Source organism: Corvus cornix, chromosome 5 (genome assembly GCF_000738735.6).
Source record: "Corvus cornix cornix isolate S_Up_H32 chromosome 5, ASM73873v5, whole genome shotgun sequence".
Classification (NCBI taxonomy): domain Eukaryota; kingdom Metazoa; phylum Chordata; class Aves; order Passeriformes; family Corvidae; genus Corvus; species Corvus cornix.
The window spans coordinates 59160567-59186792 of NC_046335.1; the positions used below are offsets into that span (position 1 = coordinate 59160567).

At 56.3% G+C, this 26226-nt stretch overlaps 2 protein-coding genes across 5 annotated transcripts in view; both read right to left on the reverse strand.

Annotated features, from left to right (window-relative positions):
* Positions 1-1855: 1855 nt before the first annotated feature.
* On the reverse strand, positions 1856-10931 carry SYT12 (synaptotagmin 12). Its single transcript, XM_039552842.1, has 8 exons — positions 10551-10931; positions 7913-7977; positions 6408-6601; positions 5720-6112; positions 3580-3795; positions 3378-3498; positions 3074-3207; positions 1856-2503 (listed from the first exon to the last, which is right to left on the reverse strand). Exons 1-8 carry the CDS (start codon positions 10928-10930, stop codon positions 2330-2332), a joined length of 1677 nt encoding a protein of 558 aa, XP_039408776.1. The 5' UTR covers position 10931; the 3' UTR covers positions 1856-2329.
* Positions 10932-13678: 2747 nt separating this feature from the next.
* Positions 13679-26226, reverse strand: part of PTDSS2 (phosphatidylserine synthase 2) — a 30092-nt gene continuing 17544 nt past the window's right edge. For 3 of the 4 annotated variants that reach the window (XM_039552857.1, XM_010391913.4, XM_019281364.3), the window contains exons 4-12: positions 25783-25850; positions 24054-24188; positions 23194-23244; positions 21608-21721; positions 20883-21001; positions 20127-20241; positions 18372-18517; positions 15371-15556; positions 13679-14582 (exon numbers count right to left, since the gene is read on the reverse strand). In XM_039552857.1, coding sequence (XP_039408791.1) covers positions 14438-14582; positions 15371-15556; positions 18372-18517; positions 20127-20241; positions 20883-21001; positions 21608-21721; positions 23194-23244; positions 24054-24188; positions 25783-25850 — 1079 coding nt within the window. In that variant the 3' untranslated portion in view covers positions 13679-14437. Of the gene's footprint in view, positions 14583-15370; positions 15557-18371; positions 18518-20126; positions 20242-20882; positions 21002-21607; positions 21722-23193; positions 23245-24053; positions 24220-25782; positions 25851-26226 lie in introns of all 4 variants that reach the window. The other variant, XM_019281365.2, reaches the window with a different exon arrangement.

Consider the following 26226-nt stretch of genomic DNA (forward strand, 5'->3'; position numbering starts at 1 on the left):
CCGTTCCCTCCCCACCTGCGCCAGGGGCTCAGGAGGGGCTCAGCCCTGCTCCGCCCGTGCCTGGGGATGGGAACAGGGATGGGAATCGGGAGGCCTCGAGCCCAAACGGAGCCGCTCCAGCCCAGGGAACCACTTCCCTGGGAGAGCCAGCCTTCCCTGTGGCACTGGGAGGTCTCTCCCTCCTCACTGCCGCCTGTCCCTTCCCTGATGCTTCCCAGACCTGTCCTGCCCTTCCTGCAGAGCTCCTTGGAGGCTGATTCCCACTGGGAAAGCCCACAGTGACAGCAGGTACAGCCACGTGAGCTCTGTGCAGCCCTCCCAGATGGGAGGGAGCCTTGTGTCCCTCCTGGACCTTTTCCTAACCCCTCATGCAGGGTCCATCCATCTCCCCACCAAAACAGCTGCAGCAGCATTTTTTGAGCCCAGGATGAAGGAGAAGGTGCAAAGGCACCTCCAAATAGGAATGGCTGGAGAGGAGCACTATAAAAATGCCTGACCCACACATTCCCCATCATTTTGGGGCTGAACATCACAGATTCCAGCACCTGTGGGAGTCACTCACCTCAACCCAAGCAAAGCTCAGCAGCTGGCAGGAGCTGCCAGACAGCCAGGGATTTCTGTGTCCGTGTTTTCCCAAGTACTTGGCTGGGATAGCTAATAAGCAAAATTTCCCCCAGACCTTGTGGCCTGTGGGTACTGGCTGTGAACAACTTCCCACAAAAACTTCCTCATCCTTCAGAAAACCTCATCCTTCAACCCCGCCCCCCCCCCCCCCATCCTTGGCTCGTGCCTCAGTGCCCAGGGCAAGGCCATGTGTCACCCATGGAGGGATGGCACCGGCTCCCCTGGCAGCAGATGCGATGGGGGGGCTCCTGGAAGGAAAGGTGGGGAGGGGGAAGCGTGGGAGAAGGGAATCTGGGCATCAGTGAGTGGAGATGGGCAGGGGGAGGAGCCGGAGCAGAGGTGGGTGATGGAACAGGGACATCACAACCGTGTCCCAAAGGAAGGGTCAGGCAGGACAGATGGGAAGGGCAAAGTGCCACCAGCTCAGGGGAGAACTCACCTCAGAGTTACTTTTAATCAGGGAAAAACACATAAACGGCTCATTCACACCTTTTTCCCTGCTCAGATCATCCAAGCAGCCGCATCCCAGCCCATGCTCATCCCGTGGTGCCGATTTCCTGGCACAGGGCCCCAGACACCCCCAGATTTCCCAGCCTGGCTTCACCACCAGCATCCTGCAGGCAGGGAAAAGCCAAGGCTCCAGGCAAGGAGGGATGTGGCCCCAGGGCATCCTCTGCTCTCCAGCCTGTGCCATGAGGGGTTCCATCACCCTGCACAAACCAGTGGGAATCAGCTCCCCAAAAATCCCAAACCTGGCTTGGGCCAGAGCCCACCAGCAGACAGGATCCACACAGGCTTTTCCTCTCCCTCCTGAAATGGGAGTTGGGCTTAAAAATTATGAAATCAGGGACCTCTCCCACCTGCCTTGGGCCACAGGGCCAAGATGTTCCTCTCTATGCCCAAATCCTGGATAAAATGAGTTACAGGGTAAATCACAGCCCAAGTCCAGGATTAGGAGCTGGAAAAAACAATCCCCAGGTGTGAGAGTTGTGTTAAGGAGCAGGAGTTTGCCGTGCTGTCCTGAGCACCCCGAGGGTGAGTTTGGGTTGGAAAAGTGGCTGGGGTGGGAAAAGCTGCCCCTGATCCTACTGGACCTTCAAGGGATGATTCCCAGCGTGGATCTGGCCTCAAACCCAAGAGGTTGGAAACCAAGTGCAGCCCTGCCTGTGCAGCAGTGGGGATGGGCAGGGATCGAGTGTGTGGGGGAACAGACGGAAGGAGGAGCCGTATGTAACAATTGATTTTCTGCTGTAATTGCTCCCTTTTTCCATCCTCACTGGAAACATTCCAACCCTGGCACAGCGCACCAAAATCCCTACAAAAGATCCCCTCAGGATCACCACCCACACCAGGCTGGCTTCTATCACCCCCCTCACCATTCCCGCCCCAAAACCACCTTCCGAAGGAATCCCCCCCTCTCCCTCTCTAGGAGTCCACGTTTGAGGATTCTGCGGATTTCGAGGCCACCGGGAGCGCACGGAACGCTCGGGAGCCGCAGTTTGGGGAGGTTCCTGCTCGTTTTGGTCCATTTGGGCTCCTTCCCGGCGGGTCTGGCCCGGCAAACACGGGGGCGACCCGGGCTGTGCCCCCAGAGCTGCTCCGTCCGTGCTCCGGGTGTTTCGGGCTCCTCGGCGGGCGGCTCGGCCCCGCGTGGTGCCACCGAGTCCCTGCTCCGGGCCCGCTGTCCCCGGTGTCGGGATGCGGCCTAATTCCTGCGCAGCGGGTGCCACATGGAGACGGGCTTGCGGAGCGTGGCCAGCATCTGGTTCCAGTGCGTGGTGCCCATGCCGCTGGCCGCGGGCCCGATGAGCACGTGGCCCGTGTTGTCGCCGCGCCCGTCCTCGCCGCTCTCGGCCACCGTCACGCGCAGGGACAGCTCCTGGGGGCACGGGGCTGTCGTCACCACACACAGACCCCCCCGACACGGGCCCCTGTGCCCTCTCCGAGGGGACCTGCACCCACGAGGCCAACGCATCCACGCATCCCAAGCCCAGAAATCGCCACCCAACCTGCTGTACCCCACATACACACGGCCCTCTGTGCCCTCACCCCGTTCAAACCCAGCCCCTGCTGTTGAAACCCCCCCAAGCCCCTACAAACCCACCCTCCTGTTCCCCCCACACTTACATATCCCCCTCTTTTCCCCACATGCCCTAAATCCATGCCCCTGCCCACATACCGAACCATCCCTGTGCACCCTGCTATATCCCAACCCACGTATCCATATCCCTCCCAAGAGTTCCCCACACACATCCCCTCTCCAGCAGCCACTTCCACACATCCACACCTCCCCAAACAGCCCCCACACGTCCACCCCAAACCAGACCCAAACACACACAACCCCCACAGCTCCCAGGATGCCCCCAGAACCCCCAGGAGCTCCCCACTAGTGGGTTTGGGGAGCTTGAGGAGCACTGGGATGTGCCCCCCCCCCCAGGCTGGGCCAGACCTGGAGCACAATGGCAGGCACGGAGAAGATCATGGCCTCGTTGAACACGGGGTTGGTGTCTCCCCTCTTCACCGCTGTCTTCTTCTTGCTGATCTTCCTCCCGTCCTGCAGCAGGTACACCTTGACGAAGGGATCTGCTCAGGGGGCAGAAGAAGGATCAGTCACACGTGTCCCCAGCCATGTGGACAAAGCAGGGGGACCCTTTCTGGTGGCCCTCCCCAGCAGGTCTGTCCTCACCGGGAGCCACTCCCGTGGAACAAATGGGACAAACCAGGACAAACGCCACCATGGAGCCCCCCCTCACCTGCGGTCACCTTCGCGTTGCTCCACACGAGGTTCTTGGCTTTGACCACCACCACCGTGAGCCGCTCGGCCGTGGGCAGGTAACTCAGGGAGAGCAGGATCTCCCCCACCGTGTCCACCGCCTGCGGGACGCAAAGCCCAGGCTGTCACCCACCAGCCTGTCCCCAAAACCCTGGCTGGGAGATGGGGCACCCCCGGCTCACCTTGTTGGTGTCCTGCAGGTAGAGCCAGGCGTTGAAGGGGCGCGTGGCCAGGTCCAGGTCGGAGAGCTTGAGCTCAGCCACGCCGGTGCTGACGCTGCGCTCGTCCTCGTCGATGCCGAAGACGGAGAAGCGCAGGCTGTTCTCCTCCAGCGCCGCCGGATCCAGCGGCACCGAGAAGCGCTCGTCGAAGGCCACGGAGTAGGCGCTCCTCTGAATCTGCCACGGGAAGGGGGGAGCGCCCTGGCACCCACGGGGCTTGGGGCTGCGTCCCTGCTCTGCCCCGTTCCATGGGAATTGCAAAGACATCCCCAGGGCACCCCGCATCCAATGGGATGATTTATTCCTGACCCAACCACAGCAGCTGCTCAGCCACTGGGGTAAAAACCAGGGCTGTGACCTGCCCCAGTGCTCTCAGGTACATCCCACCCCCCTGGGAGCGCGGATGCGCATCTGGCTTGGCCATATCAGGTGTCAGGATTTATGGATAGCAGGTACAACCCCCAGCCCTTCTCCAGGCAGAACCAACTCCTGAACGTGCCCAGTGGGAATGGTGCTGTTTGGCTGATGCTGTCCCTGTGTCACGTCATTCCCTGGGAGCAGAGGCAGCAGCAGCTGCCACGGCTCATCCTGCGGGTGCTGATCCCAAAGAACTGGCCAAGGGAAATTGCTCTAAAGTCATGGATTTTGGGGTGGTTTTTTTTCCCCTACTCCGGCCCTGTTTTAGCATCCAAGATGCCTCACACAAACCAGGGGTTTGTCCCATGGGATGGAAAGCTGCAACCCTGGACAGTGTGGAGCAAAGCAGATCCACCGGCTCCCCAAAGCCACCCAAATCTGGGTGGAGAAGGGACCCCTCTGTGGGGCTGTGTGACCCCAAAGCCTCCCAGGAGAGGGTTCATCTCTCCCAAGGACTCTCTCCTGTCTCAGCCTGCTCCTAACCCTGCTCCGTCCCTGGCACAGAGGACACAGATGTGGCACCTGCCATATCCCCCTTCCCAGTCCGTGCTCTCCCACTGGATACCACCAACCTCCAGAATCCCCAGGGACTCTGAAGTTCCTCTGTGGGAAGAGCAGATTTTACAGCCCTACGGATTTTACAGACTGTCTGTCTGCAGCCCACACTGTATTTTGGGAGCTCTGGATCAAGCAAAACCAAACAGGAGCTGCTATTTAAAACCCCTCCAGAAGCACTGGAAAAGCTCCGGCTGGGCCTTTTTCCGTGGCCTCAGGGCAGCCAAGGAGGTAAATTGTGCTGGTGAATTATAAATAACGATGCTGAATAATAAATATCTCCAGAGCATAAATAAAGAGCCAGAGATCTGGATGGGAAAATGGGCTAAAAGGGCACTGTGGAAATTCTGGAGGCAGCAGCCGGTGTGTGTGGATGGAGCAGCACCTCCAGCCCAGTGGAGAGATGCCTTAATGGGATGCACATTCCTACTCCTTGCTGGAACATCCTGATTAAATCAAACTGGCTCTGCAAAAAAGGAGCTGCTGGAAGAAAACTGAGGCTCCTGCTTTCCCACAAGCAGCTTTTGAGGCACTTAAAAAGGGAGGGTTTGCCCCAGATCCACCCCTATCAGTGCCGCCACGTGGATTTTCCGCTGCCACGCAGGGATGGAAAAGCGTTGGGGCTGCTGTGGGAAGGAGAGGGACTGTGGGGACTCGGGACTCTGGGGCCACGACAAGACACCAGCAGCACCTGCCCACACTGCCACTGGCCCCAAATCCCACCCCAGGCCACTTCCTCCACCTGCCACAGCATCCCCAGGAGCAGGGACAGTCAAGCAGGAAAACTTGCCACCAGCCACGCTCGGAGATGACAGAGTGAGCCCAAATCCCAGCCAAGAGGGAGACATTCCTCCCTCTGCCAGGTTTCTGATGTGCAAACCCCACCTGGGACACCCCCCAAAATCCCATGCCAACCCAGAGCTCGCTGCTCCCACATCCCATCACTGCCTCGGGGAGCTGAGACCCCCCAAAATCCCTTGTCAACCACATCCAGCCTTGAACTCCATGCTCCCAAACCCCACCACTGCCTTGGGAAATGTGGCCAAGGGACGCTGCCACCCAAAATCCCAGGGCAATCCGTGTGCACAGGGGTCTGTGGGGGACGTCCGGGTGGGAATGAAGGGCTCACCCGGGAGATGCCGACGATCTGCTCGGCCGGGAGGAGGCTGATCCGCATGAAGCAGGACTCGAAGCGCGTGTCCTCCTTCTCCAGCAGGTCCTTGCCCTGCAGCAGCGTCACGTGCAGGGCGGTCGCCCTCGCGTCGTACTCCATGGACACCTCCACCTGCCCCACCGTGAAATCCTGCCCGAAGTTGTTCCCGATGGACGAGATGGAGTTGAGGGAGTCGGCCGAGATGGATTTCCGCAGGGGGCCGCAGTGGGCCAGGCCCAGGTCTCTGCCCATCAGCTCCAGGCTGCCCAGCTCCTGGATGCTCTCCAAGGTGTCCTCTGCCCTCAGGCTGCTCTTGCGGGACGAAGAGCTCCGACCTGGCGCCCGCTGCGAGCCCGGGGCCAGCCCTCGCTGCCAGGGGAAGGAAAGCAGGCGCTGCCATCCATCCCATCCCTCCGTGCGGAGCCGGACAGCTGGGCTTCTCCTTGGATGCATCCCGGCCCCCGCCTGGCCTCAAGCTGCCGCGGCAGCGAGCCCGGAGCTTCCCGCAGCGCCCAGCTCCAGCGATCCCCCCAAAAGCTCCGGCAGCACCAGGTCGCTGCCTGCGGCCGTTCCCCTGCGCGAGGGGATCCAGGAGAGATTCCCAGCCCTCCAGCGTCCCGCGTGCTGCAAAGGGAAAGAGGCGAACCCGACTTCCCCCCCTCACCTTGCTCCTGATGTCCGGACACGCCGCTCCGTACTTCTGCTCCAGGTACCGGTAGTCATAGTTGGGGAAGGGGGAAGGGGCCGGGTAGCTCCCGGAGCGCCAGAGCTTCCACAGGTTGATGGCTGCGATTCCCAGCAGCGCCAGGGCGCCGGCGGCGTAGAGCCCGATCTCCCAGCGCGGCGGGCTGGAGGCCGCTGCAGGGACAGGGGGCTCCGTGAGCCGCTCACAGCCCCGGGAGCGCGCCTGGTTCAGCCTCGGCTGCTGCCGCGCCGCGACCGCGGCTCCGAGCTCCGAGGATGGGATGGGATGGGCTCGGATAAACGGCAGCTCCCCCCGGGCTCTGCGAACGGGCCGGGCAGAGGCTCTGCCAGCCAAAGAATGCCAGCCCTGCTTTGGCTTCCCCGGGAGGTGAAGTTCTGCGTCCCAGCCCCGCTTCCCAACGAGTGGCTGTGCCACTCCCGAGGTGCCGGGGGGTCCCTTTGCCAGCCGCGGCTCTGTCCCACGGACAGATGTGCCCGGCGCACATCTACATCGCCCTCGGCCCCGCGGGACAGCCCCCGCTGCTGCCCGGGGATGCCAGGGAAAGCCGGGAGCAGGGAAAAGCCAAACGAGAAGCTGTCGGGAACGGGCAGAGCCCCGCGGGTGCCGCCGGAGCGAGCGGGGAGGGAGCGCCGGGCTCGGTTCCTGCTGCATTGCACCAGCCTCCATCACTCCCGCGCCGAACCGGCACCAGCCGCTCCGTGCGACACAGAAAAAGGGGGAAAGAGAGGATTTCTCATCCCGGAGCGCTGCCGGGGAGTCCTCCGGCATCATCACGCCGCAGCGCTCCCTCCTTCGGAGCCGGAAAAAGCCCAAAGCCAGGCTGAACTCCCACATCGCATCCGAGCGCAGGGACAACCTGCTGCTCCCCGCAGCCCTCCTCCAGCGGGAACTGCGGAAGGAACTGAGTATTCGCATCCAAAGCACCTGCTTTGGATCCGGGAGCAGCCCGCAGGGATCTCCCGGGTTAAACATTGGGGTGGGACGCGGGTCCTGCTGCCTCCACCCCGGCACAAACCCCTCAAGGGCTCTGCTTTATCCCTGCGTCCCGGCTAATGATGCTGTAGGAAGCAGCTGGAGGCTCCCCGTGCCAGAGCTCCCAGGCTCCTGCTATGCCGGAGAGGCAAAACCGGGAATAAAATTGGGAATAAAAATAAAAATAGCAGAATAATCTTTTACTGGCTCCTACCTCTGAGTAACTCCAAGCGCAAATCCCAGCTGAGCTGGAACCTGCTTCCCCCTCATTCCTGCCCGTTTCCGAGGGCTGAGCTCTCATGTTGGAAAATTTGGAGGTTTTAAGGGTTTTACCCTTGTTTTAGGAAACAAAACCCCGCGGGCGCATGGAGCAGAGGGTTCTCCCCATGGGAAGCAGCAAGGACCAGCCATCCCTTCCCCCCGAAAAACCTCGGTGTGAGGGCCAGCAGCTCTGCCCCAAACCCTTCCCGGGCTCCCTGGGGAGGACTCACCACTGAAGCGGGATCTGCTTACGTGCCCCGTGTCCATGGCAAACGCTCCCGGCGAGCGGGACAGCCTGGAATGAGCGAGACACCGCGTTAGGATGAAGGGGAAGAACCCAAAAAGGGAATGCCTTGTGATTTTCCAGCAGGGACGCTCCATCACTGCTCCCCCTCCATCGCTGCCGGCCTTGGCTCCCCTTCCAGGTGCTGAGCAAACGCTCTGGAGCCTCTGAGCCACCGGCAGGAGCTGAAGGGGGGACAGGAACCCTCGGGAAGGGGCAGAGCCGCTCCATTTACCTCGGGAGCGTTTAACAAGCGACATTCCCAACCCCTCTGTGTGCGTGGACATCTCCCCTCCAGGAGCCCTCAAAGCCCTTTGCTGCTTTTCCAGCTGAAACCTTCCTTTGCCTCCTGCAGTTTCCCAGCCTCTCCCGAGGGGTGCCCTGGCCCCAGCCGAGGGGGGCAGCCCCATTCCCCCATTTTGGGGTCACTGCGGGGTTTAGGGGATGCTGTTGCCCAGGAATCAGCTCCTGCAGCGGGAAAGCTGCGTCGCCTTCCCCTCCCCCGACAGGGCTTTTCCCAGTCGAGTCCAAAGGAAGCTGCTCTGCCAGGCAGATCCCAGCACAGGCAGCACGGATGCTGAGGGGGATTTATCCAAGCCAGCTGTTCCTGCTATGAGAAGGGGGTTTGGAATCCCCAAAAACACCCAACAAGGAAATCCAACGGGAACTGACCAGCACCCCCTGTTCCCTGGCATCCCTGCTGGGGGATCACAGACCACGGGGAGCTGGTGGGATCCCACAGACCCCCACGGGGACACAACCTCAGCACTGCACCTAAAGCCCCACACATGTCCCTCAGAGCCCCTCAGCCTCTCCCCAGAATTCCCAAAGCCCACTCGTGGAGCTGGATCCACCTTGGACAGATGATCCCACAATATCTGGGCCCCAAATTCCAGCTCCCCTCGGGTGCTCACAGCCTCAGGCACTGCGGGAGGTGATCAACTCTCCCCCCCCCAAACCATCCAGGCTTGGATTTTAAAGGGCAAAAGTGGGAATTTCACGACATGGAATATCACCTGTGCTGGCCTGGCCCCCTCTGCAGGGGCACACAGCCCATCCTTGGGGTAACAGGAGGAGGGGGAGCCCTAATGTCACCCGAAGTGACAGCGATGCTGGGATGGGGCTGGGAGGTGCCCAGCTCCTCCCCGCCCTCCTCCCTCTGGCACAGATCCCCCTGGGCAATGGATAAAACAGTCCCATCCTGGCTGGGCTCGTGTCCCGGGCTGAGCTCAGCTCAAGGCACACTTTGCTGTTTAGTGCTGAAAATTGACATCTCAACAGACCAACGTGACAGAGATTTACCCTAAACTGCCTCTTTTCACGCCCTGAAAAGCTCCTGTACCCAAGCAAGGGGCTCTGTTCCTCTCCCTGCTTCCCAATTATTTTTAATATGAAAATAGCAAAGTTTTCAGGACCAGCTTTCCCTGCAGGAGGACAAACATCCCCTTTAAACCCCCTCCATCTCTTCCCAGTTTCTTCTGGAAATTAGAAGGAATTTCTGATTTTTCCTTTCTTTCAGAGCTTCCACCCCCAAAACCTCCCTCTCTAATGAGCTCTAAGCAGCAAGTCAAGCAGATTTCCAAGGCATCACCACGAAAGAGACTGCGGTGCTCAGCACTGGGATGAAACCCAGAGGTATTTTCCTATTAGGAGAGCAGCATCAATCTCCCCTGAGCGAGGAAACGGGGGTGGAGGAGCTCAGGGAACGATTTATGGCGCTTTTTTTTTGTTAACTAAGCTCTTCCCCGGAGCGTTGCATGGAGCTGCTCTGACATCCCCCTGACCTGCTGCTCAAATCCCTGGGAAATCAAGCCTGAGGCATTGGGAAGGGAACAGGCACCGCTCTCCCACTGCTGGCAGCACAGGGATAGATGGATTTTTCACCCACAGACCTCAAGATCAGGCTGCAGAGCCCTGGTTTGGGGTGCAGAGACAAAGAATGGGGGGCAGAGTCCCAGGTTTGGGGCGCAGAGCCCTCTCCATCCATCCCAATACCCCAACGCAGCCTCATTTTCCTCGGGAGCTGCTGCAGAGCTCAGCTCCCTTTTCCCTGCTTGGAGGGACAATAAAACAGCATCAAAGCCACCTGTCCCCCCTGGAAAAGGGGGTCCCCCAGCCTTCAGGGGGTTGTCACCTCGCTGCTCCAAGGCCCCAGGCACAGCAACCCCAACTGCTGGTCCCAGAGCACCGGGACCAACCTGGCTACGACCCCTCCGAGCACGCTGCAGTCCCCAAACGTCCCGATCCAGGTTCCAGCGATGTCCCTGCTCATCCTCCCTCCCTGTCCTGCCCCAGACACCCGTGCCCGGTGTGCCGAGCCCGGCCTAAACGCAGCTCAGCGGCGAGGCCGGTCCCGCAGCGCTGCTGGGCCCCTTCCAGCCCTGTCCTGCCCCCTCCGGCCCCCGGCCTCCATCCGCAGGGCACAGAAGCGGGATGCAGTCTGCTCCCGGCACGAATAAAGACGCATCCCAAACTTGCCAAAACAGAAGGATTTGGGCTCTGCTCTCCCCCAGCGCCCTCCCCAGCCCCCCGCAGGGCACACGTCCCACCCACGGGCACCCAAAGCGGCGCCCCCCGCGCTTTACCTGGACAGGTACAAATCCTCAGGGACCTGCGGGGAGCGCGGGGACCCCCGGGCGGCCCCGGCATCCGCCGAGCTGCGTCCGCTCCCGGGGCGGGGGGGAAGCTGCGAGCCCCGGGGCCCGCCCGGCCGGCGGTGGGGACCGGGCAGAGCCCCCCGCGCCGCCCGGCGGTCCCCGAGCCCAGCCCCGGGATCCACGGATCTCCCCACCCCCGGGGAGCGGGCAGAGCCCCCCGCGGCTGCCCGGGGGTCTCTGCGGCTCCGGAGCCCAGCCCCGGGATCCGGGATGTCCCCCCCCACGGCCGGGATGCTTCCCGGCGGTGCGGGACCGGGAGCGGCTCCGCTCCCTCGCCCAGCCCAGCCCGGGGCGGAGCCGCCGCTCATCCGTGCCATGAGCTGGGCGGTCTCTGCGCTCGCCAGACCCTCCCCGGGGCTCGGCTCGGCCCAGCCCGAACCCCCCGGCAGAGCCTGCGGACCCCGGGGGTCTCTCGCTCTGGTTTGCCTCCCAGGCTCCCAGCTTTCCTGAGGTAGTCGCCATAAAAAACCCTCAACGAAATTCACCCCAAACCCTGCAAACGCACCCCAAATCCCAGCCAGGAGTGAGGAGGATAACGCCAGACCCCTCACCCCACACCAGAGACCCTCTGCTGTGCGCTTGGCCATAGCAGCCTCCCCCAAATCCCCCAATGCCACTTCCCAGGGACTCCCTGGTCCGTCCCACCGCATCTCTGCACCTCCAGCTGCTCCTCCTCACGGGCCCTGAGGAGCGTTTCACTGCATGGGGCCCCACATCCCCTCCCCTTGTCCCTCAAAGGGCGCAGAGCCCCTTGGGGTCTCTGGATCACCACCCCAAACGGAATCCTTGGGTTCTCCCTTGTCCCAAACAGCTTGTTCCAGCTGTGTATCCCTCCTGGGGCCATCCAGAAAGGTCTTGCCTTTGGATGCTCCTAAGAAAACCCATCAGATCCTCTCCCTCTGCACCAAGAGGTGGAATCTTTTGGGATCTGGCCCCAAAAGTTCCTCATGCAGTTTGGCTCCATGCCACCCACAGCCTGACACCGTGACCATCGGAAAAACTGTGCCTACACACCTTTCCAGGGGATCTTCCCTTTCCCTGCCTTCGTATCCATGGCTTCAGCCCCCTGACCTCACAGGCCAGGCGACTTCCAGGGCAGCACGGAGCAATTTCAGACAGCAGGAGAAACACTTCGCTTGGAGGAAACGAAATAATTGGGATTTTGTGGGGAGAAAACACCCACGCACGCTGAGCAGAGGTGGGGTCAGGAGCCATGGAGCAGTGTGACATTCCAGAGGGACCTGCAATTCCCAGGAACACCCACCACATCCAGCCACGGGGGCCAGCTCAACCCTGGCTGCAGGCTCCCTGCTCTGCACTGGGAGATGCTCCCGTGATCTTCCTGGTAGGAAGCTCACTTTCAGGGAGGAAACAGCAAGTTTTGACTGTACCAAAAACTGGGCAGGAGAGCTGCCTCATCCTGCAGCCAAGGCTCCTTTCCATGGGGCTTCCTGGCTCTCCCCTGGGCACAGCTGGAAAAGAGCAGGCCATGACCCTTCCCCAGGGATGTGGCAGGCTGTCCCTCTGCAGCACTGCCCGGGACCCAGCACCCTCCTGCCTGCAGGGCACCTCGGGGCTCACCACTCCAGACTCTGGGCAAAAGTGACTCCCAGGGCTGTTCCAGACGGGATGGGATCAGGCTGAGGTTTGGAACTGTCCGAATGCCCCAGCTGGGCACCGGGATTCCTCCAGCCTCATACAGACACCAACCCTCCTATTGAAAACCCCTCCTTTTTAAAGCCAGCACTTACCTTTGGCCAAGCTCTCCGTGAAATCAGGGTGACCATAGGTGGGACACCTGTTCCAGGTGAGTCGGACACCCCAGTGTGCGGGAGCAGGAGCCCTCCACCTCTGCCTTCTCCGCAGGGAGGGTCCCATTTCAGGCCACACCAAATGTTATTCCCACGAGGACTCTCGGCTTCCTTCCACCTCCTCACGATGAGGCTGCTTTGAGCACTGCCTCAAGACGATCACAAAGGATTCCTAAATCCAGGCGAGTTTGTGACTGCCAGAGCCCCTTTTTCCCTGAAAACCTGGACACACTCCTTACCTCAAGGCGCAGCATCCGTGCACCCATCCCATGTGCTGGAGGGGGCACCGCCCGACCCCCTTGAGCCCTGGCTCTGTGTGTGAGGTGACAAGAGAGGACCCATGTCCCAAAGGACAAACCAGCACACAGAACTAAATGGGCAGGATCCAGACTATCCCTGGGATCCCTTGGATGCAGACAGATGAGCCAGTGGCTCATGTGTGAGGCCAAATCTCCCGGATCCTTCTGGATATTCCTCACCAGGTGTTGCCAGTGCAGGTAAGCGGCCCTTTGGCGGGAGGGGGGTGCAGGGACAAGTCCCCCCAGGTCACCTGGCCACCCCCCCAGCTGGCGATTCCCAACTTCCAGACTGCCCGTTGCCCACTTTTTATGAGTGGAAAGCATTTGGGACACTAAAGCTGGGAATGCTGGCTGCCATCCCCACACAAGACCAAGCAGGATTAAAACCCAGCTGTGTGCTGGGCAGCAAGTCTGCAAGCTCCTGCCACCTCAGAAGCTTGGGGTTGCACTCTTGGAGCTGTACTGTGGTGTGTGTCTCATTTTCTGCTGGATAAACCCTTCCCTGGAAAACAGCCAGATTGGATTAAGCAGGGACAGGGTGACATCGGTGCCCGGGACAGCGACGCGAGGGCTCGGAGCGGAGGATACAGAATCCACATGGATGAGTGGAGCTCTCACATTTTGGAAAAATGAGCTGGGGAAACAAAGCAGCCCAGGCTTCCCATTCCCCTTCCAGGATGCTGAGTCACCAGCAGAAACACCGCCTGGCTCAGGATGCTCCCTGGCTGGGCTGGGCTGTGCCAGGGACGTGCGGTGTGACACTGCAGGGAACAGCTTTCCCAGAGACCCCTCACTCTGGAGCCATCCCAGGAGGAATGGGGCAGCGACAAAGGGTGGCAGAGCCCGATGTGCCCCTGTCAGACCCCGGAGCAAACCCCCCCAGGTGGGGACACAAACCCAGCTGAGGACAAAGCAGGGAACCCCAGACCAACAGGACACTCCCGGGTTCTGCTTGTGACACATTTTACTCCGCAGAGCGAAGGCAGGTTGACCTTTCTCACTTCACCTTCCCTTACATTTAAGAGATGACCGAGACTAAAAGAGAAATTAAAAATAAGAGCTAAGGAGAAGTTGCCTGTCCCCCCAGAGCTGGGACACACCAGCCGAGTGCCGCAGGCCGCTCCGGGACACTGGAAGCCGGCGGGATGCCCTGCGGAGGGGCTGGAACAGCAGCGTGCTGTGGTACATCCTGTGCAAGGAACGCAGCGTGGCCACAGGCCCCCGTGTACCCGCGGCCATCTCGCTCAACCCTTCACCCAAGCCTCCTCCGCAGCTCCAGGTAGTTCCAGCAGGAAGAACAGCATTCATTTCCCGTGCCTGGTCTCTGTACGCTCCAAAACAAGTGTTCCTAGTGCCCCAGCGCCCCACGGAGCTCTCAGTTCCCTGGGAATGCAGCAGCAGATCCCTGTGTGCCGTGCTCTGAGCCCCCTGCCTCCACACCTGGTTCCGAGGAAGACGCGCAGCACCCGGTGAGGGCCCCGCCCTGTGCGCGGGGTCGGCGCTGACCTCCCTCCACACCGACTTCCTCTGGCCCTGCCCAGGTGGCACGAGGAGAGGGGGGGCTGTGTCAGTGCCATCCTCCCCGAGAGGATTCCCACACGCCGGAACGCTAACAGTGACAATTAGGAGTTAGGTAGGATAAGGTTGGGACCGCGCACCAGGCCCGCTCGGGCACCGCGAGTTCCTGTCAGCCGCGTGTCCGCGCTCAGAGCTTCCTCTCGCGCAGTTTGTCCCCGCTGGGCTCATCCAGCAGGGCCGAGTGTCCATCCCCGTTGCTCAGGCATTTGTCCCTCTCGTGCCTGTGCTCCTGCTTCTGCCGCCGGATCTCCTTGTACCGCAGGGTGATGTCCCTGCAACACACACAGCACACCATTCCAGCCCGCAGGAAGAACAGCACGGCAACCTGCTCTGCACCAGGCTTCCTGGGATAACAACTCACTGGAGCCCCTGGCTGGGCGTTTCTGCAGCTGCTGATGGCACTGATTCACGGGCAATTCGTGTTTCTGGCTGGTGGCTTGGCTCTTCCCACCTCTGCCACAGCACAGCAGCCAATCCTGCAGGAGCAGCCACTGCCGCCCCTCCACACACCACTGCACTTCCATCAATCATGGAAGGATTTGGGTTGAAAGGGGTCTTAAAGCCCATCCCATTCCACCCCCTGCCATGGGCAGGGACACCTTCCACTGTCCCAGGCTGCTCCAAGCCCCGTCCAACCTGGCCTTGGACACTGCCAGGGATCCAGGGGCAGCCACAGCTTCCCTGGGCACCTTGTGCCAGGGCCTCCCCACCCTCACAGGGAAAAGTTTTTCCCCACACCCCATCTAACCCTGCCCTCTGGCAGTATGAAGCCATTCCCCCTTGTCCTATTCCTCCAGTCCCTGACATGCAGAGTCCCTCTCCAGCTTCCTTGTGGGCCCCTTCCAATACTGGAAGGCTGCTAACTCCTGAGGGCCTGTGCAGCTGCTTTCCGTGATCCAGACAGGAAACTGCCAGGACCAGGCCCTGTTCATTTCAGGACTTGCACCCACCCAGGAGAGCTGTGCTCTCTCCCCAGGCAGTCCCGGGGAGCATGTTTGAGGATGGGGGTTGAACAAATCCCCCTAAAGCCCTGGCCAGCCCCAAATGCAGCCCCACTCACCGAATGAAGAAGCGCCAGGCTGTCCAGGTGAGCACCAGGATAATCCCCAGGATCCAGCACTGGGTGATGTAGAAGGGCAGGGAGAGGGTGAGCGTGTAGGGATCGTACTTGACAACGATCAGGAACTCCGTGGCCGTAATAGCAGCAACCAGCCAGGCCTGCTGGCCCAGCTTCTTGTGGAACTTCCTGCAGGAGAAACACAGACAAAACCATCTCATTGCTGTCAAGTTAGGGATGTGGAGAAATCTGCACAAAAAGACAGCTGGGGCAGTGATTTCACTCAGCTTTGCACAGTCCTACAAGCCTAGTTCAGATCACACATGCACTAAGGCTCTGCAGGATGACACTTGCACGGTGGTGTTACTTCAGTTTCCTCGCAGAGGCTCTAAAAGCAAGCAAAGTTAAACTTCATCACCACACAATGGAGGGAAGCGTCCCCATTCCCAGGTAAACCCACATGAAACGATTCTCTGAGCAGCCTGAGACCAGCTGATGTTCAGGGTATGGCTCCAAGCAGGAGCTTCTCACACACGAAGCCCAGAGCTGTCTTTGACACCAATGTGTAGCTCAAGCTACACCAAACCATCCAAATACCCCGAGAAAAAGCATGGAATAAATCGAGTGTAGGTGATTGCTGACGCAGAGGGGATGAGCGCATTCCTTCTTAAAAGGTATCCTGCCTGGATCAGCTCGGATGAAAGGGCTGCAGAAACTGCTCCAGGTGGTGACAGATTAAATAGGCAGAGACCAGCCCTAACTCACAGGCAGGGAGATGAAAGGAAGCAGCAGATCTCTCACAGGGAATTCCAGCTGCTGGGATGATGAGGGCAGCTTTCTGCTCTGCTGGACTGCTTCCTCCTCTGCCATCCTTTCCTTGATAACAGAATCAAAGGTAACCCCAACACAAGAGCTGTGCAGCCCCAAGGCAGCCGAGGAAGAGAGCTGGTTTCCTGCCCTAACACTCAGGAAAGAGGTGAAAGGTTTTTCTTGTGATGAAGGAGCTAAAATTCATGGCCTTGATGCAGACTCCCTGGAAGTGACAGGAAGACTCCAAGCAGGAACGTGGGACTAGGGCCAAGTGCTACAGGCTGTTGCATCAAGACATTCCTGGTCAGGAACACTTCACACATCCAGTCCTCGGGAACTCGGGCAGCACGTGGATCAGGACGGCAGTGGGGTGTGTGAGGGCTGGAGAAAGCTCCACCCCTCTTCTGGGACTACGGCAATTCCAGGCACTTCACTGTCACCACGCTCAGCCCAAGGCCCTGCAAGCAAAGCCCCAGAACTGCCTGCGGACACTCAGCATCCTGAATGGGAAAAAGAATTCTTCAAGTTGGAATTTCACTGCTTTGCAGACCCAACACTGCAGGGCTGGCTGGAGAGACCTCATCAGTTCATCCCAGACAATCCCATCACCACCAGACAAGGCAGTGAGCCACGTTTCTGTCAAGGAAGGGCAGTGGGATGTTCCAGTCTTTGAGCACTAAGAGTTTCCAAAAGGAAAAGGTCAGCAAGGTTTCCCACGTGATGTAAGCTGGGAGCCTCTGGTACAGCCTGCTCTTCCCAGCAGCTTCTCCCTACAACACCACGGGAAGAATCCTGAAGGATCCTTGGCTTGAAATGATGTGCCAGTGAAGCTGGCAAACAGGGGCAGATCCTCTCTGCCTGGATGGCCTGGAATGCAGGAAGGGATGGCAAAACCCTCTGCGGAGAAGGTACCAGGTAAGAGCTCAGCTCTGCCCTTCTGCAGGAGCAGCCTGATGTCAGCTCTGGGGGGCATCAAGCAGAGCCAGGAAGGCCAGGATGTGGGGGCAGCCACCTCCCCCAGCAGGGAACGTGGCAGGAGGCGGCGGCAGTGCCGGGGGCGCGCAGCTTGGGATGAGCTGCTCCGGCTCGCGGAAGGAACGGCAGCAATTGGAACCAGGGGTGAGGCACCGGCGACGGATGGCTCTCCCAAATTCCAGTGTTATGCCATGTGGTGGAGCAGAGGGCAAAGGAGCTTTTCCAACCCCACCACAAGAAGATGAATGGCGCTAAGGAGAGGAGCTCGGCAGCGAGGCAGAGACTCTTCTTACCTGTGAGTTGGAGGCACGTCCCAAACCAGTAGGTCCAACACCAAGGGCAGGGCATCCTGCCCCTGCGGAATGTCCTGAATTCCGACTAAGCAATGTGGGCTGGCCCTTCTTCCCACTTCTAGGAGTCAAAGCCTTGCAAGGGAAACTGATCTTCAGACAATGTTGGAACCCTAAATTCTGAACACAGACACTTTTTTGCGTTGGTCAGCGACAGACAATGAACACCCCTGGAAGCCAGACAGTGCCTTAGGCTGAGGATGTGGGCTCAGGCAGGTTGTGACATTAAAAGAAAAGGTGGTTTTGAGAACAAAGCTTTCTCAGCTCTCACATGGTCTGCAGAAACAAAAGCAGCGAGGACAAATATGATGCTGAGGTGGGAACAGTCTCAAGTACATGCACTGCTGTGTGTGGTGCTTCACCTGCAGCACATCCTTCTACTGAGGGCCTCTGACCTGCAAGAGGATGCCAGGAGAGCTCTGGAGGGCCAGGGGGAAGACAGCTCAAGGAAAGAAGTGCCTTTAAGAATCACATTTTTTAGTCTGGGCCCTGATGTCCCCAGAGGGCACATCCAAGGACTGCAGTTCCTGGCTCTCGGTCTGGAATCGGAGCACGGAGCTCCTCTGCCCACGAGCCAGTGGCACTCCAGCTCATTTCCACACTCCCTTCTCCACAGAGAGATCATTTACCAGACACTGAGGTTAACACAGTGCACACACAATTCCCTTAACAACAGCTGCTCTCTGACCGGGGGCAGTGAGACTGGTACCTCCAAAACAAAGGAACACGAAGCAGGATGCTTTGGGATTAGGCCTTTTTTGTCCCTGACAAGCTGAACTAGTGCCCGAGATGGATGCCAGCAAGCTGGAGCAAGTTCAAAACAAAGCACGTGGAGCCCGACATGGGAAGTACAGAGAGGTGGGGCTTACGGGTCATCCATGAAGTCGTAGATCTCCCTCATGGCCACTCCTCCCACGTTGACAAAAAACACGAGGCGTAGCAGCACCAAGTAGTGTTCAGGGGGCATCCACAGCACGAACTTCAGGTAAAACGTGTTCAGCTCTGCCAACAAAAACTGGGAGAAAGGACCCGTGGATTACATTTGGAAAACGCCAGTGGATGAAGCCTGGAATGCCCCTCTCTCCCTGCAGGGCTCCCCCTGCCCATTTCTCAGCCCTGCTCAGCATCACTGAGTGAACCACCAGCACCAACCCAAAAAAACCAACTGGGTTTTTAAACATTTCCTCTACGTTGGAAGAGGCACCAAAAACAGCTGCACAAGCAGTACCCTCAAATTTCAAACATGTTTGTGAACTTCAAAGAAAGAGCCTGAAGTACCAGCAGAAGCACTGAGGACAGATCCCAAAAGCACAGCTTTTCCTTTCCCTGTCCTTTAAAACCCACCATAACAAGAGGCACGAGCTGCACATCCTGGGGGGCTGGGCTGGGTTGTTTTGTCTCAGTTATGCAAACTCACCCTCAAAGCCAACTCGGGAAAGTTGATTATAAATCAAGAGCAAAATGTTCTCTCAAGCAGCTGCCCTGGCAATGTGCTTAAGGGAGCAGAGAGACACCAGAGTGTCACTTCAAAAGAAGTGATAACAAAGGGCATTAAGCATTGCTTAAGCCCAAGGAGTGAGCCAGAACCTGAAGCTGCTTAGAACCTGTCAGCTGAAGCTGGGATGTGCTGAAAGAAACATAATCCCGCAGTCCAGTTAAATTCACTGGGATCTCTGTTGCAGCAGCACCTCAACCCCAATTTCTTCAGGGTGCAACCAGCAACCTTTTGGGGAAACATCTGTTTTATTTACACTCAGTCACTGCTGCCACAAAGCAGGCCTGGAGTACCAGATGAGCTTGGCCGATGTGTCCTGCAGCAGGAAGCAGGTGCTGGGAGCTTGTTCTGGCAAACACAGAGTTCTGTCCTGTGCCACGGAACCTGGATCATGCCCAGTGCCTCTGGATCACCCCAAGTGTCACGGGGACGGGTTTAATTCAATTTCACAGCTGCTGGGTTGAAATAAGTTTGAGTTGCTCAGAGCAGAGCCAAGTGACATCCCACGGACAGCACAAAGGCCAAAGTCCCCTGGCTGGCAAAGGGGCAGGAGTGGGGAAAAAGGCATTTAAACTGCCCAGTTCACCCTCCCTATCAGTGTCACGTGGGTGACAAGTTCTGTTCCACAGGCACAGGTACGAATTTCAGACGCTGCATTCCCAGCATGAAACAATTCCACCCCCTCAGGCGCTGTGTGTGCAGTGAAATATTTAAAAAATGAAAAATCCAGGAGAACTGAATTATTTAGGCAGATCTGTGCTTCAGGAGTGAGCTCAGAGGAGCCCGAGGCCTTGGATACAGCCCTTTCCAGCTGTAACATGACCCGTACCTGCATAAAACCAAGGGATTTGAGCTGCTTTCACCCACAGTCGATGCTTTGGGGAGCAGCAAATTGCTGAAAACCCAGAGATCCCACTTTATATCGCTCCCATTGCCAGCAACAGTGTTCAGCAAGCAAGGACAACCCTTCCTGCAGTGAATCTGTCACCTGTCCCAGAGACACGGACACAGCTCTGCGGGACTGGGAAGGGATCCCTCCCGGCCTCAGCTTCAGGAACATCCCCAGAGCTGCAGCCTGAGTTACAGGAGCTGGAACCAGGGCACAGGAGCGCCAGAGAGGTGTCCTCACCACGAAGATGATGCCGCAGACTGCGAGCCACCTGCGCAGGCTGGAGGCCGGCTTCCACTCGAACTTCACCCAGCTGTACGGGGTGAACTGGAACACGATCCTCTTCATCTTGCCTCTGGAAAAGAGCAAAATAACCACTGCAGCTTGAAAGCAAGGCAAGAGGCATCTGCCAGCGCTTCCACTTGAGACACCAGTTCAGATATGCAAAACGCCTCCGTTTACTCCATTAAAATCACAACTTAATGAGATTAGCTCTGAGCTTGTTATTTCAATTATCAATTTAAGCTTTAATATAGTACACCCCGTGTTGTAAGCAGTTCTGCTCTGCTCAGCAAAGACACTACACAGCACGACGGGGCATTACTGGTACACGACTACAAGGGATTTATTAAATTTTAATTCCCAGCGTCCCAGTTCCCGTGAAGTTCTGGTTACTAGGGAATGCAGAAAGACCAAACAGAACCTTGCTGTGAATGGCGGTAGGATGCCAGCTGGGATTCCCGCACCTCCTTAAACCATTTCATTAAATAAGCTCACTTCCATCGGGCAATGCCTGGGACACACAGGTGTATTTCCAGCAATGCCATCCACAAGGTGAATAAAACTCTCAAACAAACCTCCCTGCAGCAGTAAGTCACTGGATCCTGGAGTCACCTGAACACCCAGGAATTCTTTAATCCACATTAACCCACACGGAACAACCAAGCTCTTGAACAGGAGTCCAACCTTTGTGTTGCTCCCTCCTCCCCAGCTTACTTGTAGGTCGGAATGTTCCAGAGTCCTTGCCACTTGTAGGTTTTCAAGGAAAGCCAGGACAGGGTCTTCATCCCGCAGTAAATTCCTAACCCGTTACATAAGATCACATCCATTATCCACTGGAAGGAGAAACACACCAGTGATGCTGGGGAAGGAACACTAGAGCATGGGTCCAAGGAGTGGGACAGAATGTTAATTCCACGGATTTTCTGAAGGCTAAATAGCTTGGCTTGGTGTCTCTAATAATGCACTGACTTTTGTAAACACAACCACGGAGCAAATCATTCCAAGCTTGGGTCTTTCCCAAAATCCATCCAAACACAGACCCAGAGCTGTGTGCCCTGACTGCAGGGAACTCTGATCGCCCTGGCACCAACTTAAACCTCACAGGAAAATAAAGCATAATTTTAAAAGGGTGTCCCTTGAAGCTCACACCAAGTTTTGCCTTTCTCTGAATTTCAGACTTTAAGCTTTGCACCAGAAGCCAATATTTGAAAGTGTTCAGGTACAGCTTTAGATTCTCCCTCCGGTGTGAAATGAGCCCAAACAAATATTCAACCGTGTCCAAGGGTTTGTAACCCACAAAATTACAGAAACAGTGACAAGCACGTCACAAACTCAACAGGGAGCAGTCCCACATGTGATACAATTCAGCTCTCACCACTTCCCAGCCCTCCCCACAAAATGTGCATTCCCAAATAAGCCCTGGTCCCTGCAGTACATACGTGATCCCACCAGCATTCACTGAAGTTTGGGAGCTGGTGCTCCAGGCTGTACTCCAGGAACTCAAACATGACACTGATGATCATGCACATCCACCAGTCCCGAATCATCAAGGTCTGAAGGGAGAAAAAATGTCTTTTAAACAGCTGCTAAAATCCATCTACAGTTGTAGATCTTGTCACCAGTATCCAGAAAAGGATCAGGAAACGCGGGATAGTTTTGTTTTCATGATGTGATGGTCCAAATGCCCACCGCCTCTCAACATTTCCAGCACAAGAGACAGGAAAGACACCGAAGAAAATCACCTCTACCCCAGCCAAAACCAGCCCAGGAATATAGATTGTGATAACAATCCCATCACATGAAGAACAGAGAGAGGTAAAATGGGATTGAGCAGGAGGGAAATGAGTTGAATGCATGGAATTACTTACTGGGTGCTCAACCACCACAGGCAGCACCATTCTAACAGTGCTCAGAAAAGGCTTTTCAGAGCTTTTTATGGGCTCTAAACGACTCCAAAGCCACAATAATTTCTGACGAATGAGGCCCATTCATTCTCAATACTGCCATCCTGGGGCCTTGAGATTTGGGGAAAAAACCCAAGCACAAGCCCATCTCTGTTTATTGAGACAATACACTCAACCTCCAGCTTTTAATAGAGAAATAGGTTAATATTTAACATATTTAAGAGAAAAATATGCTATGGCCCAGCGGAAATCCAGCAGCCTGCTTCCTTCCAGCTGGGCAGCCCAGTTTCTACTGCAATTCTCTTGGAAGAAGAGGATCCAAGTTTTCCAAATTTACAGCTCAGTTCACTAACAGAACAAGCTGAAGTCCAGGTCTCCCCAGGCCCAGCAAATTCACCTCTGGTTCTGAGGGATGCCCCAAACCACTCACAGAACACATCAGCACTTTTAAATGAAAACACAAACCAACAGCTCCAGCTTGTTTTTCCAACAGCCGAGCTCTGTCAGCTTGTTATTTAAATTGCAAACCCAAACAAGGTCTGCAGGGGGCAAAACCGCCTGAGTTAGTCAGTCTGCTTGGGTTAAAAAAGGTAACATTTAGACCAAAGTAATCAGCAAAACACTGCTGACTGTTCTGCCAGCGACAGGCGCAGCTGGAATTCCTTCCACAGTTGGTTGATACTGACTAAAAAGCAACAAGAATTAAACCACTGCCCATTTAATGGTTTAAAACCCTGATCTGACGCCACTGGGAAAGCAGCAGCATCTGTGTTTGGGAATATCACTGTCACTGCCTGCCCCATGCTCCACTTCCAAAGGTCGTTCCAGCATTTCTGCTGCTACAGGAATTAAGTTCTTTATTGATCTGACCCCAGAATGAATCCCTGTGGAGGAGAGAGGGAGCCTGTTGCTGCAATAAATCTCTGGAAAGAAATGAGGTGGCCTATCCTGGGCAGGAGACAGAAAAAAAGGGGGAAAAAGGCTTTTGACATCTTTACATGTATTTTCATGTATTACAAAGCCTGGTATAACTGACTGTGGCTTGGCACCACAAAAGCAGCAGCAGTGAGGCTCTGGGAGCAGAGGAGCAGAGTCCCTAAGGCGAAATGAGCCATTCTTACCTTCAGGTACCACCCAAAAAAGTGAGCAGGAACAAATCCATCCAGCTTGTCCTGCAAACCAAGAAGAGAGTAAAGGTCACAGCCCTTTTTTTTCCCCCTCCCACCCCCAAGAAAAATGCAGCAACAAACTTCTGGTTTTCCCACACATAAATACTTGCATTCCTTCATCAGGAAGGAATTTAGCAGAGCTTCTTAAATCTTACCAGCCCTGCCAGTCCCTGGGCACAGTGCCTTTCCCTCTACTTTTATAAGGTCCCAGTTACTCCAGTCCCTGGGGCACTGCAGATTTACAGGGCAGACCCAAAGGATTGGGTGCTCCTCACTTCACGAAATCAGGGAGCTGTAAATGACCATCATTCCTTTGCCCTGGAATTTCTGCCAGGGAGAAACAATAATCTGATGGTTTTCAGGACTCAGAAAACTGCTCATGGAGCAACCTGGACTAGTGGAAGGTGTCCTTGCCCATGGCAGGGGGTGGGACTACGTCATTTTTCCAACCCAAACCCTTGTGAGATTGTGTGGTGCAGCTTCTGGGCTTCGTGCCTCAAGGTGACCGAGGAGAAGAGTCCTCAAGCACACAAAGAAACCCAAACTCTGCGGGGAAAATTGACACCAACAACCTGAGAAGGAAGGGCTATTGAACAGTTCACCCCCGGGCAATCAGGTAATTGGGATCCCGAGAGACACATCCCCATCTGATGGACAGGAAAGGTCACGAGAAGAGAAATAAAGAGGCTGAAGAGTCAGTCACAGGCTGTGCTCCGATTCAGCACTCAGCCAGACTCACAACTGCACTCTAAAGAGTTCAATTAAGCAGCTTTTTACCCCAAAACAGCCTCATTAGTGAGTTTGCTCCTTACCCAGATGTTGTGGAAGGGGTCAGTTCCATTGCCAGGGTCATAAATCAGGCAGTTGCCCCCGTAGTCTCTCTCTGGCAGAGGAACCCCTAAATGGGGGTCAATGTACTTCATGAACTGCCTCCCGTCCTGCACGGTCTGCAAGGGAACACAGAAACCCAGGATCCTCCTGAAGGACCCACACACAGAAGGCACAAACAGAATTAAGGCCAGAATTGATCTTCACATTGACCTTCTTTCAAATTGGCTGCAGAACAATTCTTGACATAAAGCCAGGCCTCGAAGCACCCCACACACACGCACCTGACATGGAGCCTCCAATCCTAAATATTAAGGGGGAAAACGGCTACAGAATGACCTTAAAGATGAGAAATCAGTGATCCTTAACCCTTTACCCCAAGCCACTCCTCTGTGCTCCCCATCTCTCCCAAAACCTTCAAACAGCTCATCCTTCCCAACCCTCATTTCCAGTAAGGTCCCATGCAAACAGCAAAAAGAAATTATCAAAATGACCAAAAAGTGAACTCATCTGCCACTAAAACAGCCACACATTGCTGAGAGTTTATTTCCCAACAGAATCACTCGGTGCTGTGGTCAAGGCTCTACCCCAGAACATCTGTGACAGGCAGCACAGCAGGACAAGGCCAAAATTAATTAACAGAGTAATAATGAAATTACAGAATGAACTGCTGAAGCCACACGAACTCTGGGACAAGTTTCAGCCACGAGTGAGCTTGGATGTGCTGTCAGGAAGTCCAGCCACCTGCAGACTCAGCAGAACTGAACCTTATTTAAACCTGGGCAAGGCAATGATGTATTTTTAGTAAAGAGTTGAGCAACAGCAGGAGTTCCTTAACCACTAAATCTCTGCTGACACCACACGCTGCCAGAGGGAAGCAAAGCCATTCCAGCCTTTTCTGCTGGAATTCAGAGCCACACCAGTACAACCAATGAAAATTACTCAGTCTGACTGCAGCCACTCGGGACATATCATGCACAAGGATGGCTGGAAAAACCCAGGGTGACCAGCCCCACTTCTTCAAGCTCACATGGCCTCTAGAAGCAAAACTTTAAAAAGAAAAAAAGCATTCCTCACCCTTCTCTCATGTAAAACGATTTTTAGAGCTGCCTGGTGAGTATATTGCCTCAAAATATTTTAGTTTTAACTTCTGAGAATCGTAAAAGTCAGGGGGAAAGTCTCAGTTTACTAAAGGACAAGACATGGCAAAATGTGGTCAAAAAAGAACACAGTAAAAACAGTTTCATTTGGAAGCACCAAGGGCATGGCTTTCCATGAAAAACGTCCCTCTCAGCTCCTGCCACCACACAAAGCTGGGTGTGAAGTTTTGGTTTATTGCAAAAACCCCACATCTACCTGTCATTCAAGGCTAAAGGTATTTCCAAAGGTGAAACCAGGTGAATTCCCCCTGAGTCCAGCAGGGCAGAGACTGGACTATGAAACACCAGCTACTGAACGTGAACTCCCTCACCAGCTCATCTAAAACCACTTCAACACGGTGTCTACCCCGGGCTGAGGGTGACTGGAGGTCAGAGCAGGTGAAATATTTTTGCATTATCATTTCCCTCAGCCTCAAAGTCTCATTAAACAGCCCAGTGATTCCATCTCACAAAAATTAACATCTCCTGTAGTCAGCAGGGAAAAAAACCACCACAAAGGAGTCGATCTCCACATGGAAGTGGCCTTTAGGAGCTGGAGGTGTCAGTCACTTACCTGGAAGAGGATGAAGATGAGGAAGAGCTCATAGACCACGCTGACACACAGCCAAAACCTCCAGTAAGCTGCAGAGAGACACAGGGGGAATGTCAGGAGCTTTGGAGCAAACCATAAATTAATTATTCATTTACTTCAATATCACCAAGCATGGAATCCTGGAGTGGTTTGTGTTGGGAGGGACCTGAAATCCCATCTCATCCCACCCCCGCCACGGGCAGGGACACCTGCTACTATCCCAGGTTGCTCCCAGCCCAACCTGGCCTGGAACACTTCCAGGCATGGGGCAGCCGCAGCTTCTCAGGGAAGCTCCGTTTCAAGGGATGCTCCCAGCATGGAATTATAAACCCCAGCTCCCAAGCACAGTGCTCCCCACCCTCCCTCAGGGCCACAGCCAGAGAGGATCTTCAACTCCCACACAGGCTGCTGTGCAGGTTTGCTGGA